Raw genomic sequence first — 21,508 nt, forward strand, 5'->3', positions numbered from 1 at the left:
TCAGCCTATGAGGAAGGGTTACATATCAGTGCTTGTGTGGAAAAAAAAATTCTAATCGAGCTGAGCCTCTGGGAGAATAAACTTGTTTAAGCAGTTCATAATGTCCGGTGAGTTTTATACTCTGAGAATTAGAACCGAACACCACGCGCCTGGTTGTGACAAAAACACACTCGTTATTATGTTTAATACATGTAGAGTGTGTGTGTGGCAGGCTTACAACGATGGCAAAAAACAACATTTGAGAGTGCGCTGACCCTGGTGCTAGAGGGGGTACAGCTGGAGGTTGAATGTTTGATAAAGGGGTACGGGACTATAACAAGTTGGGGAACCACTGCTCTAGGGCAACTGTGTCTAAATGGGATTTGTATTTGTGGTCCTGGCAATTGGACCTTTTTTGGAACACCATTATTTTTGACTTACTGAGATTTACTGTCAGGGCCCAGGTCTGTACAATCTATACAGAAGATCTAGGTGCTGCTGTAGGCCCTCCTTGGTTGGGGACAGAACCACCAGATCATCAGCAAACGGTGACATTTCACTTCAGATTCTAGTAGGGTGAGGCCGGGTGCTGCAGACCAATGTTTCCTAAATAAAAAACGTAGGCAAATTTCAGGTCTACTGAGCGCAAACTTGAACAAATTCTGTGTCTTCTTGTGCGTGTTTACTGTGAACACTGAGGCTGTACCCGCTTTAAGTTACAGTTTTACTGTGAACACTGAGGCTGTACCTGCTTTAAGTTACAGTTTTACTGTGAACACTGAGGCTGTACCCGCTTTAAGTTAGTTTTACTGTGAACACTGAGGCTGTACCTGCTTTAAGTTACAGTTTTACTGTGAACACCAAGGCTGTACCTGCTTTAAGTTACAGTTTTACTGTGAACACTGAGGCTGTACCCGCTTTAAGTTAGTTTTACTGTGAACACTGAGGCTGTACCCGCTTTAAGTTACAGTTTTACTGTGAACACTGAGGCTGTACCCGCTTTAAGTTACAGTTTTACTGTGAACACTGAGGCTGTAGCCGCTTTAAGTTAGTTTTACTGTGAACACTGAGGCTGTACCCGCTTTAAGTTAGTTTTACTGTGAACACTGAGGCTGTACCCGCTTTAAGTTAGTTTTACTGTGAACACTGAGGCTGTAGCCGCTTTAAGTTAGTTTTACTGTGAACACTGAGGCTGTACCCGCTTTAAGTTAGTTTTACTGTTAACACTGAGGCTGTACCCGCTTTAAGTTACAGGTTTAACAGTGGTCAAGTAGACTACTGTGGCTATTTGATCATAATGTAGGCCTACCAGAGTGGTCTACCATCAAAAACAATGGAGAAAATGCATCTCATAACATTTTAACATGGAAATAGCTGTTCTATCATTCAGTCTACTGTAGCAGCCAATGTGTGGTGTTCAATGTAGACCTACATTCCATGAGACTTTTGGGGGGGAAAACATGTTACATGTCTGTTACAACCTGTCTCAAGATTGTAACAATGGGAAACCACAGACTGAGTAAAGGAAAAACAAAATTAATTTCTTCCATAAAGAAAGTAAACACTCACAACAATAATCAGATGAGGCTTGAAGGTCAGTAAATTAGGTGTCAACTGCCAACGCCACAACGAAACAACCAAAAGCTATGCATGGAGAGAGGAATCTCTTGCTGAATGGGGAAACAGTGGCTTTATGCCACAGCTGAGCTGTCACAGGTGTGCCCTATCAGCACTGACCACCCTCCCAGCTCCGCCCACCTCTCCTACTCCGCCCACCAATCTCCTGCTCCGCCCACCTCTCCTCCTCCACCCAGCAATCTCCTCCTCCAGCCACTTCTCCTCCTCCACCCACTTCTCCTCCTCCGCCCACCTCTCCTGCTCCGCCCACCTCTCCTGCTCTGCCCACCTCTCCTGCTCCGCCCACCTCTCCTGCTCCGCCCACCTCTCCTGCTCCGCCCACCTCTCCTCCTCCGCCCACCTCTCCTGCTCCGCCCACCTCTCCTACTCCGCCCACCAATCTCCTACTCCGCCCACCTCTCCTGCAGGAAGTAAGCACAGCTAAACCCAGTAGACAGAGCAGGGAGGGGCGATAATGGTGTTGATGTGAGCCATTACCAGCCACACTTGACATTAACCTGTTTATCCACTTGTTCTTCAGACAAGGAGGTGACTGAATGTGTGCCCTCGTTAATTCTTTGATTATATATGCTGAAGTGGGTGCGGCTCAAGCTGCATCTCTGTTTCACCCCCCCCCCCCAGCCCTGTGGAAATTAATCTGTGTTTTTATGCCAATTTTAACCTATTGAAATCTCCTGCCCCTCCCAGGGGACCTATTGACCTCTCCTGTCCCCCCCAGGGAACCTATTGACCTCTCCTGCCCCTCCCAGGGGACCTATTGACCTCTCCTGCCCCTCCCAGGGGACCTATTGACCTCTCCTGCCCCTCCCAGGGGACCTATTGACCTCTCCTGCCCCTCCCAGGGGACCTATTGACCTCTCCTGCCCCTCCCAGGGGACCTATTGACCTCTCCTGCCCCTCCCTGGGGACCTATTGACCTCTCCTGTCCCCCCCAGGGAACCTATTGACCTCTCCTGCCCCTCCCTGGGGACCTATTGACCTCTCCTGCCCCTCCCAGGGGACCTATTGACCTCTCCTGCCCCTCCCTGGGGACCTATTGACCTCTCCTGTCCCCCCCAGGGAACCTATTGACCTCTCCTGCCCCTCCCTGGGGACCTATTGACCTCTCCTGCCCCTCCCAGGGGACCTATTGACCTCTCCTGCCCCTCCCTGGGGACCTATTGACCTCTCCTGTCCCCCCCAGGGAACCTATTGACCTCTCCTGTCGCTGCCCCTACAGGTCGGAAAGATGAAGACCTCAAGATGGTGGCAGCAATGTTCAGTCATCAGCTTCCTGTTAGCTGTGTGGCTTCCTGCCTGGATCATGGCCCAGACAACACCCCCTACCCAGGGCACCACCTCCCCCAAACCCCAGAACGACCGGCTGCAGTTCCGTCTGGTGGGGTACCCCCGGAAGCACAACGAGGGGCGCATCGAGGTCTTCTACAAGGGAGAGTGGGGGACCATCTGTGATGACGACTTCTCTCTGTCCAACGCCAACGTCCTCTGTCGGCAGCTGGGCTTCGTCTCCGCTACGGGGTGGACACATAGTGCCAAGTACGGCAAGGGACTAGGTGAGGGACCACCTGCAAAATGGCATATATTATTATGTTCTGTTTATATATTATTATATAATATGTCTGTTTATACATTATTATTATTATTTTATATGTTCTTTTTATATATTATTATTATATAATATGTTCTGTTTATACATTATTATTACTATGTTCTCTTTATACATTATTATTATTATTTAATATGTTCTGTTTATATATTATTATATAATATGTTCTGTTTAAATATTATTATTTAATATGTTCTCTTTATATATTATTATGTAATATGTTCTCTTTATATATTATTATTATAATTTAATATGTTCTCTATATATTATTATTTAATATGTTCTGTTTATACATTATTTTGTAATATGTTCTCTTTATATATTATTATTATTATGTCATATGTTCTGTTTATATATTATTTAATATGTTCTCTTTATATATTATTATTATGTCATATGTTCTGTTTATATATTATTAGATACTATGTTCTGTTTATATATTATTATTATTATTTAATATGTTCTGTGTCAGAGCATGGCGTCATGTTAAAGACGTTTTAATGGTTTCCTGTTGAAAAGTGATGAAGAGTAAAAAATGTGTTTTGCACAAGTGTTTTTTAGACAACTGCAAACTTGAAGGAGCAGGGCATTCAAGGTGATGGTCTGATGGAAACTCGCGATGTTGCCAGCCTCCATCTTGCCTGAGGAACAATAGAGAACTAACGAGGAAGCCCCCCCCCCCCCCCCCCCACTTGTGCCATGTCATGAGGATACCTGTTACCATATTGAGATGTACCTTTAGTTCAGTAAATCAGGTGTTAAATGAGGTGAGAAGGAGGGTGGAGTACTACGGTAAAGTGTTTACTACTAGTGACTGTCTGTCTACTCTCTATGCAGGGAAGATCTGGCTGGATAATGTGCAGTGTAACGGAGGGGAGAAGAGCATTGAGCTGTGTAAATCTCGGGGTTGGGGCAACAGTGACTGCACACACGATGAGGACGCTGGAGTCGTCTGCAAGGACGAGAGGCTTCCTGGTTTTGTCGACTCCAACATCATCGATGTAAGGCACTAATTGTATTGTCATGCGCAGTAGGTGGGTTGGGGGTCAATCCCCTTTAAATTCCAGTCAATTCAGGAGTATATCGAAACCCTAATTCTATTCAATGCTTTTGAATTAGGAAAATGTTGAATTGGAATTGCTTTATCCATAGGTCTCTGGTCAAAAGTAGTGCACTATATAGGGATTAGAATGCTGTTTAGGATGTTGCCAGGCCTACTGATTAATATAACACTAGTGGATTAATATGAGTCTATAAGTAGACTGATATAGTAAACATTTAACAACCTAGCACAGCTCCACATGTAACTGGGAGAGACATATATATTACTATGGTAACCAGAGACATACTGACAGACATATAGATTACTATGGTAACCAGAGACATACTGGCAGATATATAGATTACTATGGTAACCAGAGACATACTGACAGATATATAGATTACTATGGTAACCAGAGACATACTGACAGACATATATATTACTATGGTAACCAGAGACATACTGACAGACATATAGATTACTATGGTAACCAGAGACATACTGACAGACATATAGATTACTATGGTAACCAGAGACATACTGGCAGATATATAGATTACTATGGTAACCAGAGACATACTGACAGATATATAGATTACTATGGTAACCAGATACATACTGACATACTGATTACTATGGTAACCAGAGAAACTTTCTGCTGCTCCAAATCTATATCTGCTTCCCAAATGGCACCCCATTCCCTATGTCAGGGTTCATAGACTCTACATAGGATACAGTCTGTCAGGGTTCATAGACTCTACATAGGGTCCAGTCTGTCAGGGTTCATAGACTCTACATAGGATACAGTCTGTCAGGGTTCATAGACTCTACATAGGGTCCAGTCTGTCAGGGTTCATAGACTCTACATAGGGTACAGTCTGTCAGGGTTCATGGACTCTACATAGGATACAGTCTGTCAGGGTTCATAGACTCTACATAGGGTCCAGTCTGTCTACATAGGGTCCAGTCTGTCAGGGTTCATGTACTCTATATAGGGTACAGTCTGTCAGGGTTCATAGACTCTACATAGGGTACTTTCTACATAGGGTACAGTCTGTCTACATAGGGTCCAGTCTGTCAGGGTTCATAGACTCTACATAGGGTACAGTCTGTCTACATAGGGTCCTGTCTGTCAGGGTTCATAGACTCTACATAGGATACAGTCTGAACATGACAGGGACTAGGCCTGTAGGATTATACAACATTCAGTCTGCTGTCTGTCTGTAGTAAACACTACATTATAATACTATAGTAAATAGTACAGTACATTTATTTATTTAACTAGGCAAGTCAGTTAAGAACATATTCTTATTTACAATGACGACTTACCCCGGGCAAACCCTAACCCAGACGATGCTGGGTCAATTGGGAGTCCCATAGGGCGGTTCACAATCACATCCGGTTGTGACACAGCCTGGATTCGAACCAGGGTCTGTAGTGACGCCTCTTGCACTGAGATGCATTACCTTAGACCGCTGCTCCACTCGGGAGCCCATAAATGCTACAGTACATACTACTGTTCCTGGTGGGCTGGAGAGGCTTGTGTTCCTGGAGAGATACCCTCCTGTAGGTTTTAACTCCAACCCTGTTCCTGGAGAGAAACCCTCCTGTAGGTTTTAACTCCAACCCTGTTCCTGGAGAGAAACCCTCCTGTAGGTTTTAACTCCAACCCTGTTCCTGGAGAGAGACCCTCCTGTAGGTTTTAACTCCAACCCTGTTCCTGGAGAGAAACCCTCCTGTAGGTTTTAACTCCAACCCTGTTCCTGGAGAGCAACCCTCCTGTAGGTTTTAACTCCAACCCTGTTCCTGGAGAGCAACCCTCCTGTAGGTTTTAACTCCAACCCTGTTCCTGGAGAGAGACCCTCCTGTAGGTTTTCACTCCAACCCTGTTCCTGGAGAGAAACCCTCCTGTAGGTTTTCACTCCAACCCTGTTCCTGGAGAGCTACCCTCCTGTAGGTTTTAACTCCAACCCTGTTCCTGGATAGATACCCTCCTGTAGGTTTTAACTCCAACCCTGTTCCTGGAGAGAGACCCTCCTGTAGGTTTTAACTCCAACCCTGTTCCTGGAGAGATACCCTCCTGTAGGTTTTAACTCCAACCCTGTTCCTGGAGAGAGACCCTCCTGTAGGTTTTAACTCCAACCCTGTTCCTGGAGAGCAACCCTCCTGTAGGTTTTAACTCCAACCCTGTTCCTGGAGGGAGACCATCCTGTAGGTTTTAACTCCAACCCTGTTCCTGGAGAGAGACCCTCCTGTAGGTTTTAACTCCAACCCTGTTCCTGGAGAGCTACCCTCCTGTAGGTTTTAACTCCAACCCTGTTCCTGGAGAGCAACCCTCCTGTAGGTTTTAACTCCAACCCTGTTCCTGGAGAGCAACCCTCCTGTAGGTTTTCAATAGATTAGGGTTGGAGAGCCCTATACTACAGTTTACAATTACACTCTCATAGACCATTCACTATGTTATAACATGGCCGTGTCATAAGTTGACCGCTAGTGAGTGATTGTCCAACACAGTTGTAGTGTTAAACAGCACATAGGTGCCAGACTGCCAGTCTTTTCCCGTTTCCTTTTTCCTCTCTCCCTCCCCCTTATTGGACGGTCAGAGCTCTCTAAACAAGAGCTTTCATAAGGGTTGAAGTTTTAGTTTTCTTTTACACCGAATCCCTCCCCTTCCTCCTGCTCCTCCAGCTCCTCCCCCTCCAGCTCCTCCTCCTTCCACCTCCTCCTCCTTCTCATCCTCCGGCTATTGCTTCTCCTGCTCTTCCAGCTCCTCTTCCTCTCTGTGTTCCTGACTCCTCATCTGACCAATTTGGCGAACAGACAACAAACCAGGAGTTCAGCCTTCTCCTCTTCCACCCACTCACTCTGATCTGACTCAATGCAATGCAACACAGCCTGGGAATGAAGAGTCCAGTAAAAACCAGATACTATTACTGCCTTTAGTCAACCAGTTACTATTACTGCCTTTAATAACAACCAGTTACTATTACTGCCTTTAATAACAACCAGTTACTATTACTGCCTTTAGTAACAACCAGTTACTATTACTGCCTTTAGTAACAACCAGTTACTATTACTGCCTTTAATAACAACCAGTTACTATTACTGCCTTTAATAACAACCAGTTACTATTACTGCCTTTAATAACAACCAGTTACTATTACTGCCTTTAATAACAACCAGTTACTATTACTGCCTTTAGTAACAACCAGTTACTATTACTGCCTTTAATAACAACCAGTTACTATTACTGCCTTTAATAACAACCAGTTACTATTACTGCCTTTAGTCAACCAGTTACTATTACTGCCTTTAGTCAACCAGTTACTATTACTGCCTTTAGTAACAACCAGTTACTATTACTGCCTTTAGTCAACCAGTTACTATTACTGCCTTCAGTCAACCAGTTACTATTACTGCCTTTAGTCAACCAGTTACTATTACTGCCTTTAGTCAACCAGTTACTATTACTGCCTTTAGTCAACCAGTTACTATTACTGCCTTTAGTCAACCAGTTACTATTACTGCCTTTAATAACAACCAGTTACTATTACTGCCTTTAATAACAACCAGTTACTATTACTGCCTTTAGTCAACCAGTTACTATTACTGCCTTTAATAACAACCAGTTACTATTACTGCCTTTAGTCAACCAGTTACTATTACTGCCTTTAATAACAACCAGTTACTATTACTGCCTTTAGTCAACCAGTTACTATTACTGCCTTTAATAACAACCAGTTACTATTACTGCCTTTAGTCAACCAGTTACTATTACTGCCTTTAATAACAACCAGTTACTATTACTGCCTTTAGTCAACCAGTTACTATTACTGCCTTTAATAACAACCAGTTACTATTACTGCCTTTAGTCAACCAGTTACTATTACTGCCTTTAGTCAACCAGTTACTATTACTGCCTTTAGTAACAACCAGTTACTATTACTGCCTTTAGTCAACCAGTTACTATTACTGCCTTTAATAACAACCAGTTACTATTACTGCCTTTAGTCAACCAGTTACTATTACTGCCTTTAATAACAACCAGTTACTATTACTGCCTTTAGTCAACCAGTTACTATTACTGCCTTTAGTCAACCAGTTACTATTACTGCCTTTAATAACAACCAGTTACTATTACTGCCTTTAATAACAACCAGTTACTATTACTGCCTTTAATAACAACCAGTTACTATTACTGCCTTTAGTCAACCAGTTACTACTACTGATGTAACGGTAGTCCTCCTCCTCTCCAACCGAAAAGGAGGAGTAGTGAGGGAACCAAGGCGCAGCGGGTTGTGAACACATAATTTATTTAAAGACAAGACGAAAAAACACGAACTTCAATATAACTAACAAAACAACAAACGGAGTAGACAGACCTGGACGACGAACTTACATTAAACACGAAGAACGCACGAACAGGGAAAATAGACTACACAAAATGACGATGTACAAAAACCAACCGAACAGTCCCGTATGGTGCGACAAACACTGACACAGGAGACAACCACCCACCACGAACACTGTGAAACAACCTACCTAAATATGACTCTCAATTAGAGGAACGCCAAACACCTGCCTCTAATTAAGAGCCATACCAGGCAACCCTTAAACCAACATAGAAACAGAAAACATAGAATGCCCACCCAAACTCACGTCCTGACCAACTAACACATACAACAAACTAACAGAAATAGGTCAGGAACGTGACATAACCCCCCCCTTAAGGTGCGAACTCCGGGCGCACCAGCACAAAGTCTAGGGGAGGGTCTGGGTGGGCATCTGACCACGGTGGTGGCTCAGGCTCAGGGCGAGGTCCCCACCCCACCATAGTCAATCCCAGCTTACATCTCCCCCTACAAATGACCACCCTCATATTACACCCACTTAATCTTTTGGGTAACATCGAGACAAGGGGCAGCACCGGGATAGAGGGATAGCTCAGGACAGAGGGATAGCTCAGGACATAGGGATAGCTCAGGATAGAGAGGTAGCTCAGGATAGAGAGGTAGCTCAGGATAGAGGGGAAACTCCGGACTGAAAGGCAGCTCCGGACAGAGAGACAGCTCTGGACTGAGGGGCAGTTCTGGACAAATAGCCGCTCTGGGCTGAGGGACAGCTCATGACTGGCTGACGGCTCTGGACGCTCATGGCTGGCTGACGGCTCTGGACGCTCATGGCTGGCTGACGGCTCTGGACACTCATGGCTGGCTGACGGCTCTGGACGCTCATGGCTGGCTGACGGCTCTGGACGCTCATGGCTGACTGCCGGCTCAGGACGCTCATGGCTGGCTGACGGCTCTGGACGCTCATGGCTGGCTGACGGCTCTGGACGCTCATGGCTGGCTGACGGCTCTGGACGCTCATGGCTCACTGGCGGCTCTGGCAGATCCTGTCTGGTTGGCGGCTCTGGCAGATCCTGTCTGGTTGGCGGCTCTGGCAGATCCTGTCTGGTTGGCGGCCCTGGCAGATCCTGTCTGGTTGGCGGCTCTGGCAGATCCTGTCTGGTTGGCGGCTCTGGCAGATCCTGACTGACGAATGGCTCTAGCGGCTCCTGACTGACTAACGGCTCTGACGGCTCGGGACAGACGGGCGGCTCTAATGGCTCGGGACAGACGGATGGCTCAGACGGCGCTGGGGAGACGGATGGCTCAGATGGCGCTGGGGAGACGGATGGCTCAGATGGCGCTGAGGAGACGGATGGCTCAGATGGCGCTGCGGAGACGGATGGCTCAGATGGCGCTGCGGAGACGGATGGCTCAGACTGATCCTGTCTGGCGGAAGGCTTTGGCTGCTCCTGTCTGGCGGAAGGCTCTGTAGGCTCATGGCAGACGGGCAGTTCATGCGGCGCTTGGCAGACGGACAGTTCAGGCGCCGTTGGGCAGACGGCAGACTCTGGCCGGCTGAGACGCACTGTAGGCCTGGTGCGTGGTGCCGGAACTGGAGGCACCGGACTGGAGACACGCACTTCAAGCCTAGTGCGGGAAGCAGGGACAGGGCACACTGGACTCTCAAAACGTACTATATGCCTGGTGCGTGGTACCGGGCTGAGTGCACGCACCTCAGGACGAGTACGGGGAGAAGGAACAGTGTGTACAGGGCTCTGGAGACGCACAGGTGGCTTAGTGCGTGGTGCCGGAACTGGAGGCACCGGGCTGGAGACACGCACCATAGAGAGAGTGCGTGGAGGAGGAACAGGGCTCTGGAAACGCACTGGAAGCCTGGTGCGTGGTGTAGGCACTGGTGGTACTGGGCTGGGGCGGGGAGGTAGCTCCGGTAATACCGGACGTGCAAGCGTACTGGCTCCCTTGAGCATTGAGCCTGCCCAACCTTACCTGGTTGAATGCTCCCCGTCGCCCGACCAGTGCGGGGAGGTGGAATAACCCGCACCGGGCTATGTAGGCGAACCGGGGACACCATGCGTAAGGCTGGTGCCATGTAAACCGGCCCGAGGAGACGCACTGGAGACCAGACGCGTTGAGCCGGCATCATGGCACCTGGCTCAATGCCCAATCTAGCCCTACCAGTGCGGGGAGGTGGAATAACCCGCACCGGGCTATGAACACGTACAGGAGACACCGTGCGCTCTACTGCGTAACACGGTGTCTGCCCGTACTCCCGCTCTCCACGGTTAGCCTGGGAAGTGGGCGCAGGTCTCCTACCTGCCCTTGGCCCACTACCTCTTAGCCCCCCCCCAAGAAATTTTTGGGGTTTCTTCACGGGCTTCCTTGCTAGCCGCGAACCTTCATAAATCCGGTTTTGAGCTTCATTCTCCGGTTTCCAGCCACGTCTCCTAGCTGCCTCCTCATACCACCGCTGTTGGGCTCTCGCTGCCTCCATCTCCTCACGAGCGCGGCGATATTCCCCAATGTGCGCCCAGTGTCCTTTTCCCTCCAATACTTCTTCCCAAGTCCATGAGTCCTGATTTCTTGGCCGCTGCTCAAACTTGCGCTGCTTGGTTCTGGATCGGTGGGTGGTTCTGTATCGGCTTTCCTCCTCCTCTTCATCCGAAGAGGAGGAGCATGGATTGAACCAAGGCGCAGCGGGTTGTGAACACATAATTTATTTAAAGACAAGACGAAAAAACACGAACTTCAATATAACTAACAAAACAACAAACGGAGTAGACAGACCTGGACGACGAACTTACATTAAACACGAAGAACGCACGAACAGGGAAAATAGACTACACAAAATGACGATGTACAAAAACCAACCGAACAGTCCCGTATGGTGCGACAAACACTGACACAGGAGACAACCACCCACCACGAACACTGTGAAACAACCTACCTAAATATGACTCTCAATTAGAGGAACGCCAAACACCTGCCTCTAATTAAGAGCCATACCAGGCAACCCTTAAACCAACATAGAAACAGAAAACATAGAATGCCCACCCAAACTCACGTCCTGACCAACTAACACATACAACAAACTAACAGAAATAGGTCAGGAACGTGACAACTGCCTTTAATAACAACCAGTTACTATTACTGCCTTTAATAACAACCAGTTACTATTACTGCCTTTAGTCAACCAGTTACTATTACTGCCTTTAATAACAACCAGTTACTATTACTGCCTTTAGTCAACCAGTTACTATTACTGCCTTTAATAACAACCAGTTACTATTACTGCCTTTAGTCAACCAGTTACTATTACTGCCTTTAGTCACAACCAGTTACTATTACTGCCTTTAGTCAACCAGTTACTATTACTGCCTTTAATAACAACCAGTTACTATTACTGCCTTTAGTCAACCAGTTACTATTACTGCCTTTAATAACAACCAGTTACTATTACTGCCTTTAGTCAACCAGTTACTATTACTGCCTTTAGTCAACCAGTTACTATTACTGCCTTTAATAACAACCAGTTACTATTACTGTCTTTAGTCAACCAGTTACTATTACTGCCTTTAATAACAACCAGTTACTATTACTGCCTTTAGTCAACCAGTTACTATTACTGCCTTTAGTCAACCAGTTACTATTACTGCCTTTAGTCACAACCAGTTACTATTACTGCCTTTAGTCAACCAGTTACTATTACTGCCTTTAATAACAACCAGTTACTATTACTGCCTTTAGTCAACCAGTTACTATTACTGCCTTTAGTCAACCAGTTACTATTACTGCCTTTAGTCAACCAGTTACTATTACTGCCTTTAATAACAACCAGTTACTATTACTGCCTTTAGTCAACCAGTTACTATTACTGCCTTTAGTCAACCAGTTACTATTACTGCCTTTAATAACAACCAGTTACTATTACTGCCTTTAGTCAACCAGTTACTATTACTGCCTTTAGTCAAACAGTTACTATTACTGCCTTTAGTCAACCAGTTACTATTACTGCCTTTAGTCAACCAGTTACTATTACTGCCTTTAATAACAACCAGTTACTATTACTGTCTTTAGTCAACCAGTTACTATTACTGCCTTTAGTCAACCAGTTACTATTACTGCCTTTAGTCAACCAGTTACTATTACTGCCTTTAATAACAACCAGTTACTATTACTGCCTTTAGTCAACCAGTTACTATTACTGCCTTTAGTCAACCAGTTACTATTACTGCCTTTAATAACAACCAGTTACTATTACTGCCTTTAGTCAACCAGTTACTATTACTGCCTTTAATAACAACCAGTTACTATTACTGCCTTTAGTCAACCAGTTACTATTACTGCCTTTAGTCAACCAGTTACTATTACTGCCTTTAATAACAACCAGTTACTATTACTGCCTTTAGTCAACCAGTTACTATTACTGCCTTTAATAACAACCAGTTACTATTACTGCCTTTAATAACAACCAGTTACTATTACTGCCTTTAATAACAACCAGTTACTATTACTGCCTTTAGTCAACCAGTTACTATTACTGCCTTTAGTCAACCAGTTACTATTACTGCCTTTAGTCAACCAGTTTATTGTATCTGTAGGGCGTAACACAGTATCCTGCCCTGATTCCAGATCCGTTTTGTATCTGTATCTCTGCTGCTGCTGTCATAGGTGTTAGACACCACAAAGAGATCTGGCAACATGCTACATAACGCTACGTTGGACCATACTGATCTTGAGAGATCCCATTCTGTTCCAGTCAGGATGTTGGATCAGGCTAACACAACTCAGGAGGCCTGTTTTATTGCTCTGAGGGGTCACCGGGCCTCACCCCAGCAGTCTGTATAACCCCTGACCCCTAAACCCATCGTTACAGGTGCAGGTGGATGAGAACAAGGTGGAGAAGGTGCGTCTGCGTCCGGTGGTGTCCACCAAGAAGATGCCCGTCACCGAGGGAGTTGTGGAGATTAAGTACAAGAACGGCTGGGCCCAGATCTGTGACGTGGGGTGGACCCCCAAAAACACCCGGGTCATCTGTGGTATGCTGGGGTTCCCTCACGAGAAAAAGATCAACAAGAACTTCTACAAGTAAGTTTTACATTTTAAATGTACATTTTTGTCATTTTGCAGACACAGTTATCCACAGCGACTTACAGTCATCTTAAGGTAGCTAGGAAGCAGGGATTCCCTCATATCAGTCATTAACGACGGGTTGGTTGTTTAGCAACAAAACAGACGCATGCGCAACTATTGGGTAAAACAGACGGTGTTGAAAACATGTAAACTATATTTCGTCACCATATATTTATTGAAAACATAAATGCATTTGCACAATGGGCACTTGTTGTCTCTCAAATACATTGTTACGTTTGTTGGTTAGCTAGCTAGCGAATGTTAGCCATATTAGCATTGACATGAAATCAATCAAAACCAGTAACCATGGTAACTACTGGGCTCTGTTAGAGGGAACAACAGTAACCATGGTAACTACTGGGCTCTGTTAGAGGGAACAACAGTAACCATGGTAACTACTGGGCTCTGTTAGATAGAACAACAGTGACCATGGTAACTACTGGGCTCTGTTAGAGAGAACAACAGTAACCATGGTAACTACTGGGCTCTGTTAGAGAGAACAACAGTAACCATGGTAACTACTGGGCTCCGTTAGAGAGAACAACAGTAACCATGGTAACTACTGGGCTCTGTTAGATAGAACAACAGTAACCATGGTAACTACTGGGCTCTGTTAGAGGGAACAACAGTAACCATGGTAACTACTGGGCTCTGTTAGAGAGAACAACAGTAACCATGGTAACTACTGGGCTCTGTTAGATAGAACAACAGTAACCATGGTAACTACTGGGCTCTGTTAGAGAGAACAACAGTAACCATGGTAACTACTGGGCTCTGTTAGAGAGAACAACAGTAACCATGGTAACTACTGGGCTCTGTTAGATAGAACAACAGTTATCATGGTAACTACTGGGCTCTGTTAGATAGAACAACAGTGACCATGGTAACTACTGGGCTCTGTTAGATAGAACAACAGTGACCATGGTAACTACTGGGCTCTGTTAGATAGAACAACAGTAACCATGGTAACTACTGGGCTCTGTTAGATAGAACAACAGTAACCATGGTAACTACTGGGCTCTGTTAGATAGAACAACAGTAACCATGGTAACTACTGGGCTCTGTTAGATAGAACAACAGTGACCATGGTAACTACTGGGTTCTGTTAGATAGAACAACAGTGACCATGGTAACTACTGGGCTCTGTTAGATAGAACAACAGTAACCATGGTAACTACTGGGCTCTGTTAGATAGAACAACCATGGAATTGCAGGAAAACTCCACTGGTGACCAGGGCTCCCATATTCAGACATTAAATCCACATTAAATCCACACACACACACACACACACAATGAACCACAGACAGAAGAGTCCTTAAGATGTTTGTTTGGTTCTGGGACAGGACTTTTGGGTGTTCTTCCTGTTGTTTGTTTTGGGTGTTCTATGCACACAGTGAAGGAAAGGAATGCTAGTTAATTGTCTGCAGAACAGAGTCGAACAGAGCATAGCAGAACAGAGCAGAACAGAGCAGAGTAGAACAGAACATAGCAGAACATAGTAGAACAGAGCAGAGCAGAACAGAGTAGAACAGAACAGAGCAGAACAGAGCAGAACAGAGCAGAGTAGAACAGAACATAGCAGAACATAGTAGAACAGAGCAGAGCAGAACAGAGTAGAACAGAACAGAGCAGAACATAGCAGAACAGATCATAGCAGAACAGATCATAGCAGAACAGATCATAGCAGAACAGAGCAGAACAGATCATAGCAGAACAGATCATAGCAGAACAGATCATAGCAGAACATAGCAGAACAGATCATAGCAGAACATAGCAGAACATAGCAGAGCAGAACATAGCAGAACAGATCATAGCAGAACATAGTAGAACAGAGCAGAGCAGAACAGATCATAGCAGAACATAGCAGAACATAGTAGAACAGAGCAGAGCAGAACAGAGTAGAACAGAACAGAGCAGAACATAGCAGAACAGATCATAGCAGAACAGATCATAGTAGAACAGATCATAGCAGAACAGATCATAGCAGAACAGATCATAGCAGAACATAGTAGAACAGATCATAGCAGAACATAGCAGAACATAGCAGAGCAGAACATAGCAGAACAGATCATAGCAGAACATAGTAGAACAGAGCAGAGCAGAACAGATCATAGCAGAACATAGCAGAACATAGTAGAACAGAGCAGAGCAGAACAGATCATAGCAGAACATAGCAGAACATAGCAGAGCAGAACATAGCAGAACAGATCATAGCAGAACAGATCATAGCAGAACAGATCATAGCAGAACAGATCATAGCAGAACATAGTAGAACAGAGCATAGCAGAACATAGCAGAACAGATCATAGCAGAACATAGCAGAACAGAACAGAGCAGAACAGAGCAGAGCAGAACAGATCATAGCAGAACATAGCAGAACAGAACAGAGCAGAACAGATCATAGCAGAACATAGCAGAACAGAACAGAGCAGAACAGAGCAGAGCAGAACAGATCATAGCAGAACATAGCAGAACAGAACAGAGCAGAACAGATCATAGCAGAACATAGCAGAACATAGTAGAACAGAGCAGAGCAGAACAGATCATAGCAGAACATAGCAGAACATAGCAGAGCAGAACATAGCAGAACAGAGCATAGCAGAACAGATCATAGCAGAACAGATCATAGCAGAACATAGTAGAACAGAGCATAGCAGAACATAGCAGAACAGAGCATAGCAGAACATAGCAGAACAGAACAGAGCAGAACAGAGCAGAGCAGAACAGATCATAGCAGAACATAGCAGAACAGAACAGAGCAGAACAGATCATAGCAGAACATAGCAGAACAGAACAGAGCAGAACAGAGCAGAGCAGAACAGATCATAGCAGAACATAGCAGAACAGAGCAGAGCAGAGCAGAACATAGCAGAACAGATCATAGCAGAACAGAGCAGAACAGAACAGAGTAGAACAGAACAGAGCAGAACATAGCAGAACAGATCATAGCAGAACAGATCATAGCAGAACAGAGCAGAACAGAACAGAGCAGAACATAGCAGAACAGATCATAGCAGAACAGAACAGAACAGAGCATAGCAGAACAGAGCAGAACAGATCATAGCAGAACATAGCAGAACAGAGCATAGCAGAACAGATCATAGCAGAACATAGCAGAACAGAGCAGAGCAGAACAGATCATAGCAGAACATAGTAGAACAGATCATAGCAGAACATAGCAGAACAGATCATAGCAGAACATAGTAGAACAGAGCAGAGCAGAACAGAGCAGAACAAAGCATAGCAGAACAGATCATAGCAGAACAGAGCAGAGCAGAACATAGCAGAACAGATCATAGCAGAACATAGTAGAACAGATCATAGCAGAACATAGCAGAACAGATCATAGCAGAACATAGCAGAACAGATCATAGCAGAACATAGCAGAACAGAGCAGAGCAGAACAGAGCAGAACAGAGCAGAGCAGAACAGAGCAGAACAGAGCATAGCAGAACAGAGCAGAACAGAGCAGAGCAGAACAGAGCAGAACATAGCAGAGCAGAACAGATCATAGCAGAACATAGCAGAACAGATCATAGCAGAACATAGCAGAACAGATCATAGCAGAACATAGCAGAACAGATCATAGCAGAACATAGCAGAACATAGCATAGTAGAACAGAGCAGAGCAGATCATAGCAGAACATAGCAGAACAGAGCAGAGCAGAACAGAGCAGAACAGAACAGATCATAGCAGAACAGAGCATAGCAGAACATAGCAGAACAGAGCATAGCAGAACATAGCAGAACAGAGCAGAGCAGAACAGAGCAGAACATAGCATAGTAGAACAGAGCAGAACATAGCAGAGTAGAACATAGCATAGCAGAACAGAGCAGAACAGAGCATAGCAGAACAGAGCATAGCAGAACAGAGCAGAACATAGCAGAGCAGAACAGAGCATAGTAGAACAGAGCAGAACATAGCAGAGCAGAACAGAGCATAGCAGAACAGATCATAGCAGAACATAGCAGAACAGAGCAGAGCAGAACAGAGCAGAACATAGCATAGTAGAACAGAGCAGAACATAGCATAGCAGAACATAGCATAGTAGAACAGAGCAGAACATAGCAGAGCAAAACAGAGCATAGTAGAACAGAGCAGAACATAGCATAGTAGAACATAGCATAGCAGAACAGAGCATAGCAGAACATAGCAGAACAGAGCATAGCAGAACAGAGCATAGCAGAACAGAGCAGAACAGAACAGAGCAGAACATAGCATAGTAGAACAGAGCAGAACAGAACAGATCATAGCAGAACATAGCAGAACAGAGCAGAGCAGAACAGAGCAGAACATAGCATAGTAGAACAGAGCAGAACATAGCATAGTAGAACAGAGCAGAACATAGCATAGTAGAACATAGCATAGCAGAACAGAGCATAGCAGAACAGAGCATAGCAGAACAGAGCATAGCAGAACAGAGCAGAACAGAACAGAGCAGAACATAGCATAGTAGAACATAGCATAGCAGAACAGAGCATAGCAGAACATAGCAGAACAGAGCATAGCAGAACAGAGCATAGCAGAACAGAGCAGAGCATAGCAGAACAGAGCAGAACAGAGCATAGCAGAACAGAGCATAGCAGAACAGAGCATAGCAGAACAGAGCAGAACAGAGCATAGCAGAACAGAGCATAGCAGAACAGAGCATAGCAGAACAGAACAGAGCATAGCAGAACAGAGCATAGCAGAGCATAGCAGAACAGAGCAGAACAGAGCATAGCAGAACAGAGCAGAACAGAACAGAGCATAGCAGAACAGAACAGAGCAGAGCAGAGCATAGCAGAACAGAGCAGAACAGAGCATAGCAGAACAGAGCATAGCAGAACAGAGCATAGCAGAACATAGCAGAACAGAGCAGAGCATAGCATAGCAGAACAGAACAGAACAGAGCAGAGCAGAGCAGAGCAGAACAGAACAGAACAGGACAGAGCAGAACAGAACAGAACAAAACAGAATGTTGCCTGGTAACAGACTGGGGGTCCAGTACATAGTTAAGTTACTGGTATGTTGCCTGGTAACAGACTGGTGGTCCAGTACATAGTTAAGTTACTGGTATGTTGCCTGGTAAGACTGGTGGTCCAGTACATAGTTAAGTTACTGGTATGTTGCCTGGTAAGACTGGTGGTCCAGTACATAGTTAGGTTACTGGTATGTTGGATGGTAACAGACTGGGGGGCCAGTACATAGTTAAGTTACTGGTATGTTGCCTGGTAACAGACTGGGGGCCCAGTACATAGTTAAGTTACTGGTATGTTGCCTGGTAACAGACTGGGGGCCCAGTACATAGTTAAGTTACTGGTATGTTGCCTGGTAACAGACTGGGGGCCCAGTACATAGTTAAGTTACTGGTATGTTGCCTGGTAACAGACTGGGGGGCCAGTACATAGTTAAGTTACTGGTATGTTGCCTGGTAACAGACTGGGGGGCCAGTACATAGTTAAGTTACTGGTATGTTGCCTGGTAACAGACTGGGGGGCCAGTACATAGTTGGGTTACTGGTATGTTGCCTGGTAACAGACTGTGGGGCCAGTACATAGTTGGGTTACTGGTATGTTGCCTGGTAACAGACTGGGGGGCCAGTACATAGTTAAGTTACTGGTATGTTGCCTGGTAACAGACTGGGGGGCCAGTACATAGTTAAGTTACTGGTATGTTGCCTGGTAACAGACTGGGGGGCCAGTACATAGTTAAGTTACTGGTATGTTGCCTGGTAACAGACTGGGGGGCCAGTACATAGTTAAGTTACTGGTATGTTGCCTGGTAACAGACTGGGGGGCCAGTACATAGTTAAGTTACTGGTATGTTGCCTGGTAACAGACTGGGGGGCCAGTACATAGTTAAGTTACTGGTATGTTGCCTGGTAACAGACTGGGGGGCCAGTACATAGTTGGGTTACTGGTATGTTGCCTGGTAAGACTGGGGGGCCAGTACATAGTTAAGTTACTGGTATGTTGCCTGGTAACAGACTGGGGGGCCAGTACATAGTTAAGTTACTGGTATGTTGCCTGGTAACAGACTGGGGGGCCAGTACATAGTTAAGTTACTGGTATGTTGCCTGGTAACAGACTGGGGGGCCAGTACATAGTTAAGTTACTGGTATGTTGCCTGGTAACAGACTGGGGGGCCAGTACATAGTTAAGTTACTGGTATGTTGCCTGGTAACAGACTGGGGGGCCAGTACATAGTTAAGTTACTGGTATGTTGCCTGGTAACAGACTGGGGGGCCAGTACATAGTTAAGTTACTGGTATGTTGCCTGGTAAGACTGGGGGGCCAGTACATAGTTAAGTTACTGGTATGTTGCCTGGTAACAGACTGGGGGGCCAGTACATAGTTAAGTTACTGGTATGTTGCCTGGTAACAGACTGGGGGCCCAGTACATAGTTAAGTTACTGGTATGTTGCCTGGTAACAGACTGGGGGGCCAGTACATAGTTAAGTTACTGGTATGTTGCCTGGTAACAGACTGGGGGGCCAGTACATAGTTAAGTTACTGGTATGTTGCCTGGTAACAGACTGGGGGGCTAGTACATAGTTAAGTTACTGGTATGTTGCCTGGTAACAGACTGGGGGGCCAGTACATAGTTAAGTTACTGGTATGTTGCCTGGTAACAGACTGGGGGGCCAGTACATAGTTAAGTTACTGGTATGTTGCCTGGTAACAGACTGGGGGCCAGTACATAGTTAAGTTACTGGTATGTTGCCTGTTAACAGACTGGGGGGCCAGTACATAGTTAAGTTACTGGTATGTTGCCTGGTAACAGACTGGGGGGCCAGTACATAGTTAAGTTACTGGTATGTTGCCTGGTAACAGACTGGGGGGCCAGTACATAGTTAAGTTACTGGTATGTTGCCTGTATAATGGTATAATGGTATAATGGTGTACTGAATGTAGTAATGGGATACAGTATAATGGTGTACTGAATGTAGTAATGGGATACAGTATAATGGTGTACTGAATGTAGTAATGGGATACAGTATAATGGTGTACTGAATGTAGTAATGGGATGCAGTATAATGGTGTACTGAATGTAGTAATGGGATGCAGTATAATGGTGTACTGAATGTAGTAATGGGATACAGTATAATGGTGTACTGAATGTAGTAATGGGATACAGTATAATGGTGTACTGAATGTTGTAATGGGATACAGTATAATGGTGTACTGAATGTTGTAATGGGATACAGTATAATGGTGTACTGAATGTAGTAATGGGATACAGTATAATGGTGTACTGAATGTAGTAATGGGATACAGTATAATGGTGTACTGAATGTAGTAATGGGATACAGTATAATGGTGTACTGAATGTAGTAATGGGATACAGTATAATGGTGTACTGAATGTAGTAATGGGATACAGTATAATGGTGTACTGAATGTAGTAATGGGATACAGTATAATGGTGTACTGAATGTAGTAATGGGATACAGTATAATGGTGTACTGAATGTAGTAATGGGATGCAGTATAATGGTGTACTGAATGTAGTAATGGGATGCAGTATAATGGTGTACTGAATGTAGTAATGGGATGCAGTATAATGGTGTACTGAATGTAGTAATGGGATACAGTATAATGGTGTACTGAATGTAGTAATGGGATACAGTATAATGGTGTACTGAATGTAGTAATGGGATACAGTATAATGGTGTACTGAATGTAGTAATGGGATGCAGTATAATGGTGTACTGAATTTAGTAATGGGATACAGTATAATGGTGTACTGAATGTAGTAATGGGATACAGTATAATGGTG

The 21,508-nt window shown here is 45.0% G+C and overlaps 1 protein-coding gene across 1 annotated transcript in view; it reads left to right on the forward strand.

Moving 5' to 3' along the window:
• The first annotated feature begins 2,845 nt into the window (after positions 1–2,845).
• Positions 2,846–21,508, forward strand: part of loxl3b (lysyl oxidase-like 3b) — a 62,562-nt gene continuing 43,899 nt past the window's right edge. The window contains exons 1-3 of the mRNA XM_039008782.1: positions 2,846–3,170; positions 4,061–4,224; positions 13,491–13,702. Of these exons, the coding sequence (XP_038864710.1) occupies positions 2,846–3,170; positions 4,061–4,224; positions 13,491–13,702 (701 nt within the window). The remainder of the gene's footprint in view (positions 3,171–4,060; positions 4,225–13,490; positions 13,703–21,508) is intronic.

The sequence above is a fragment of the Salvelinus namaycush genome, chromosome 15, assembly GCF_016432855.1.
Source record: "Salvelinus namaycush isolate Seneca chromosome 15, SaNama_1.0, whole genome shotgun sequence".
NCBI lineage: Eukaryota > Metazoa > Chordata > Actinopteri > Salmoniformes > Salmonidae > Salvelinus > Salvelinus namaycush.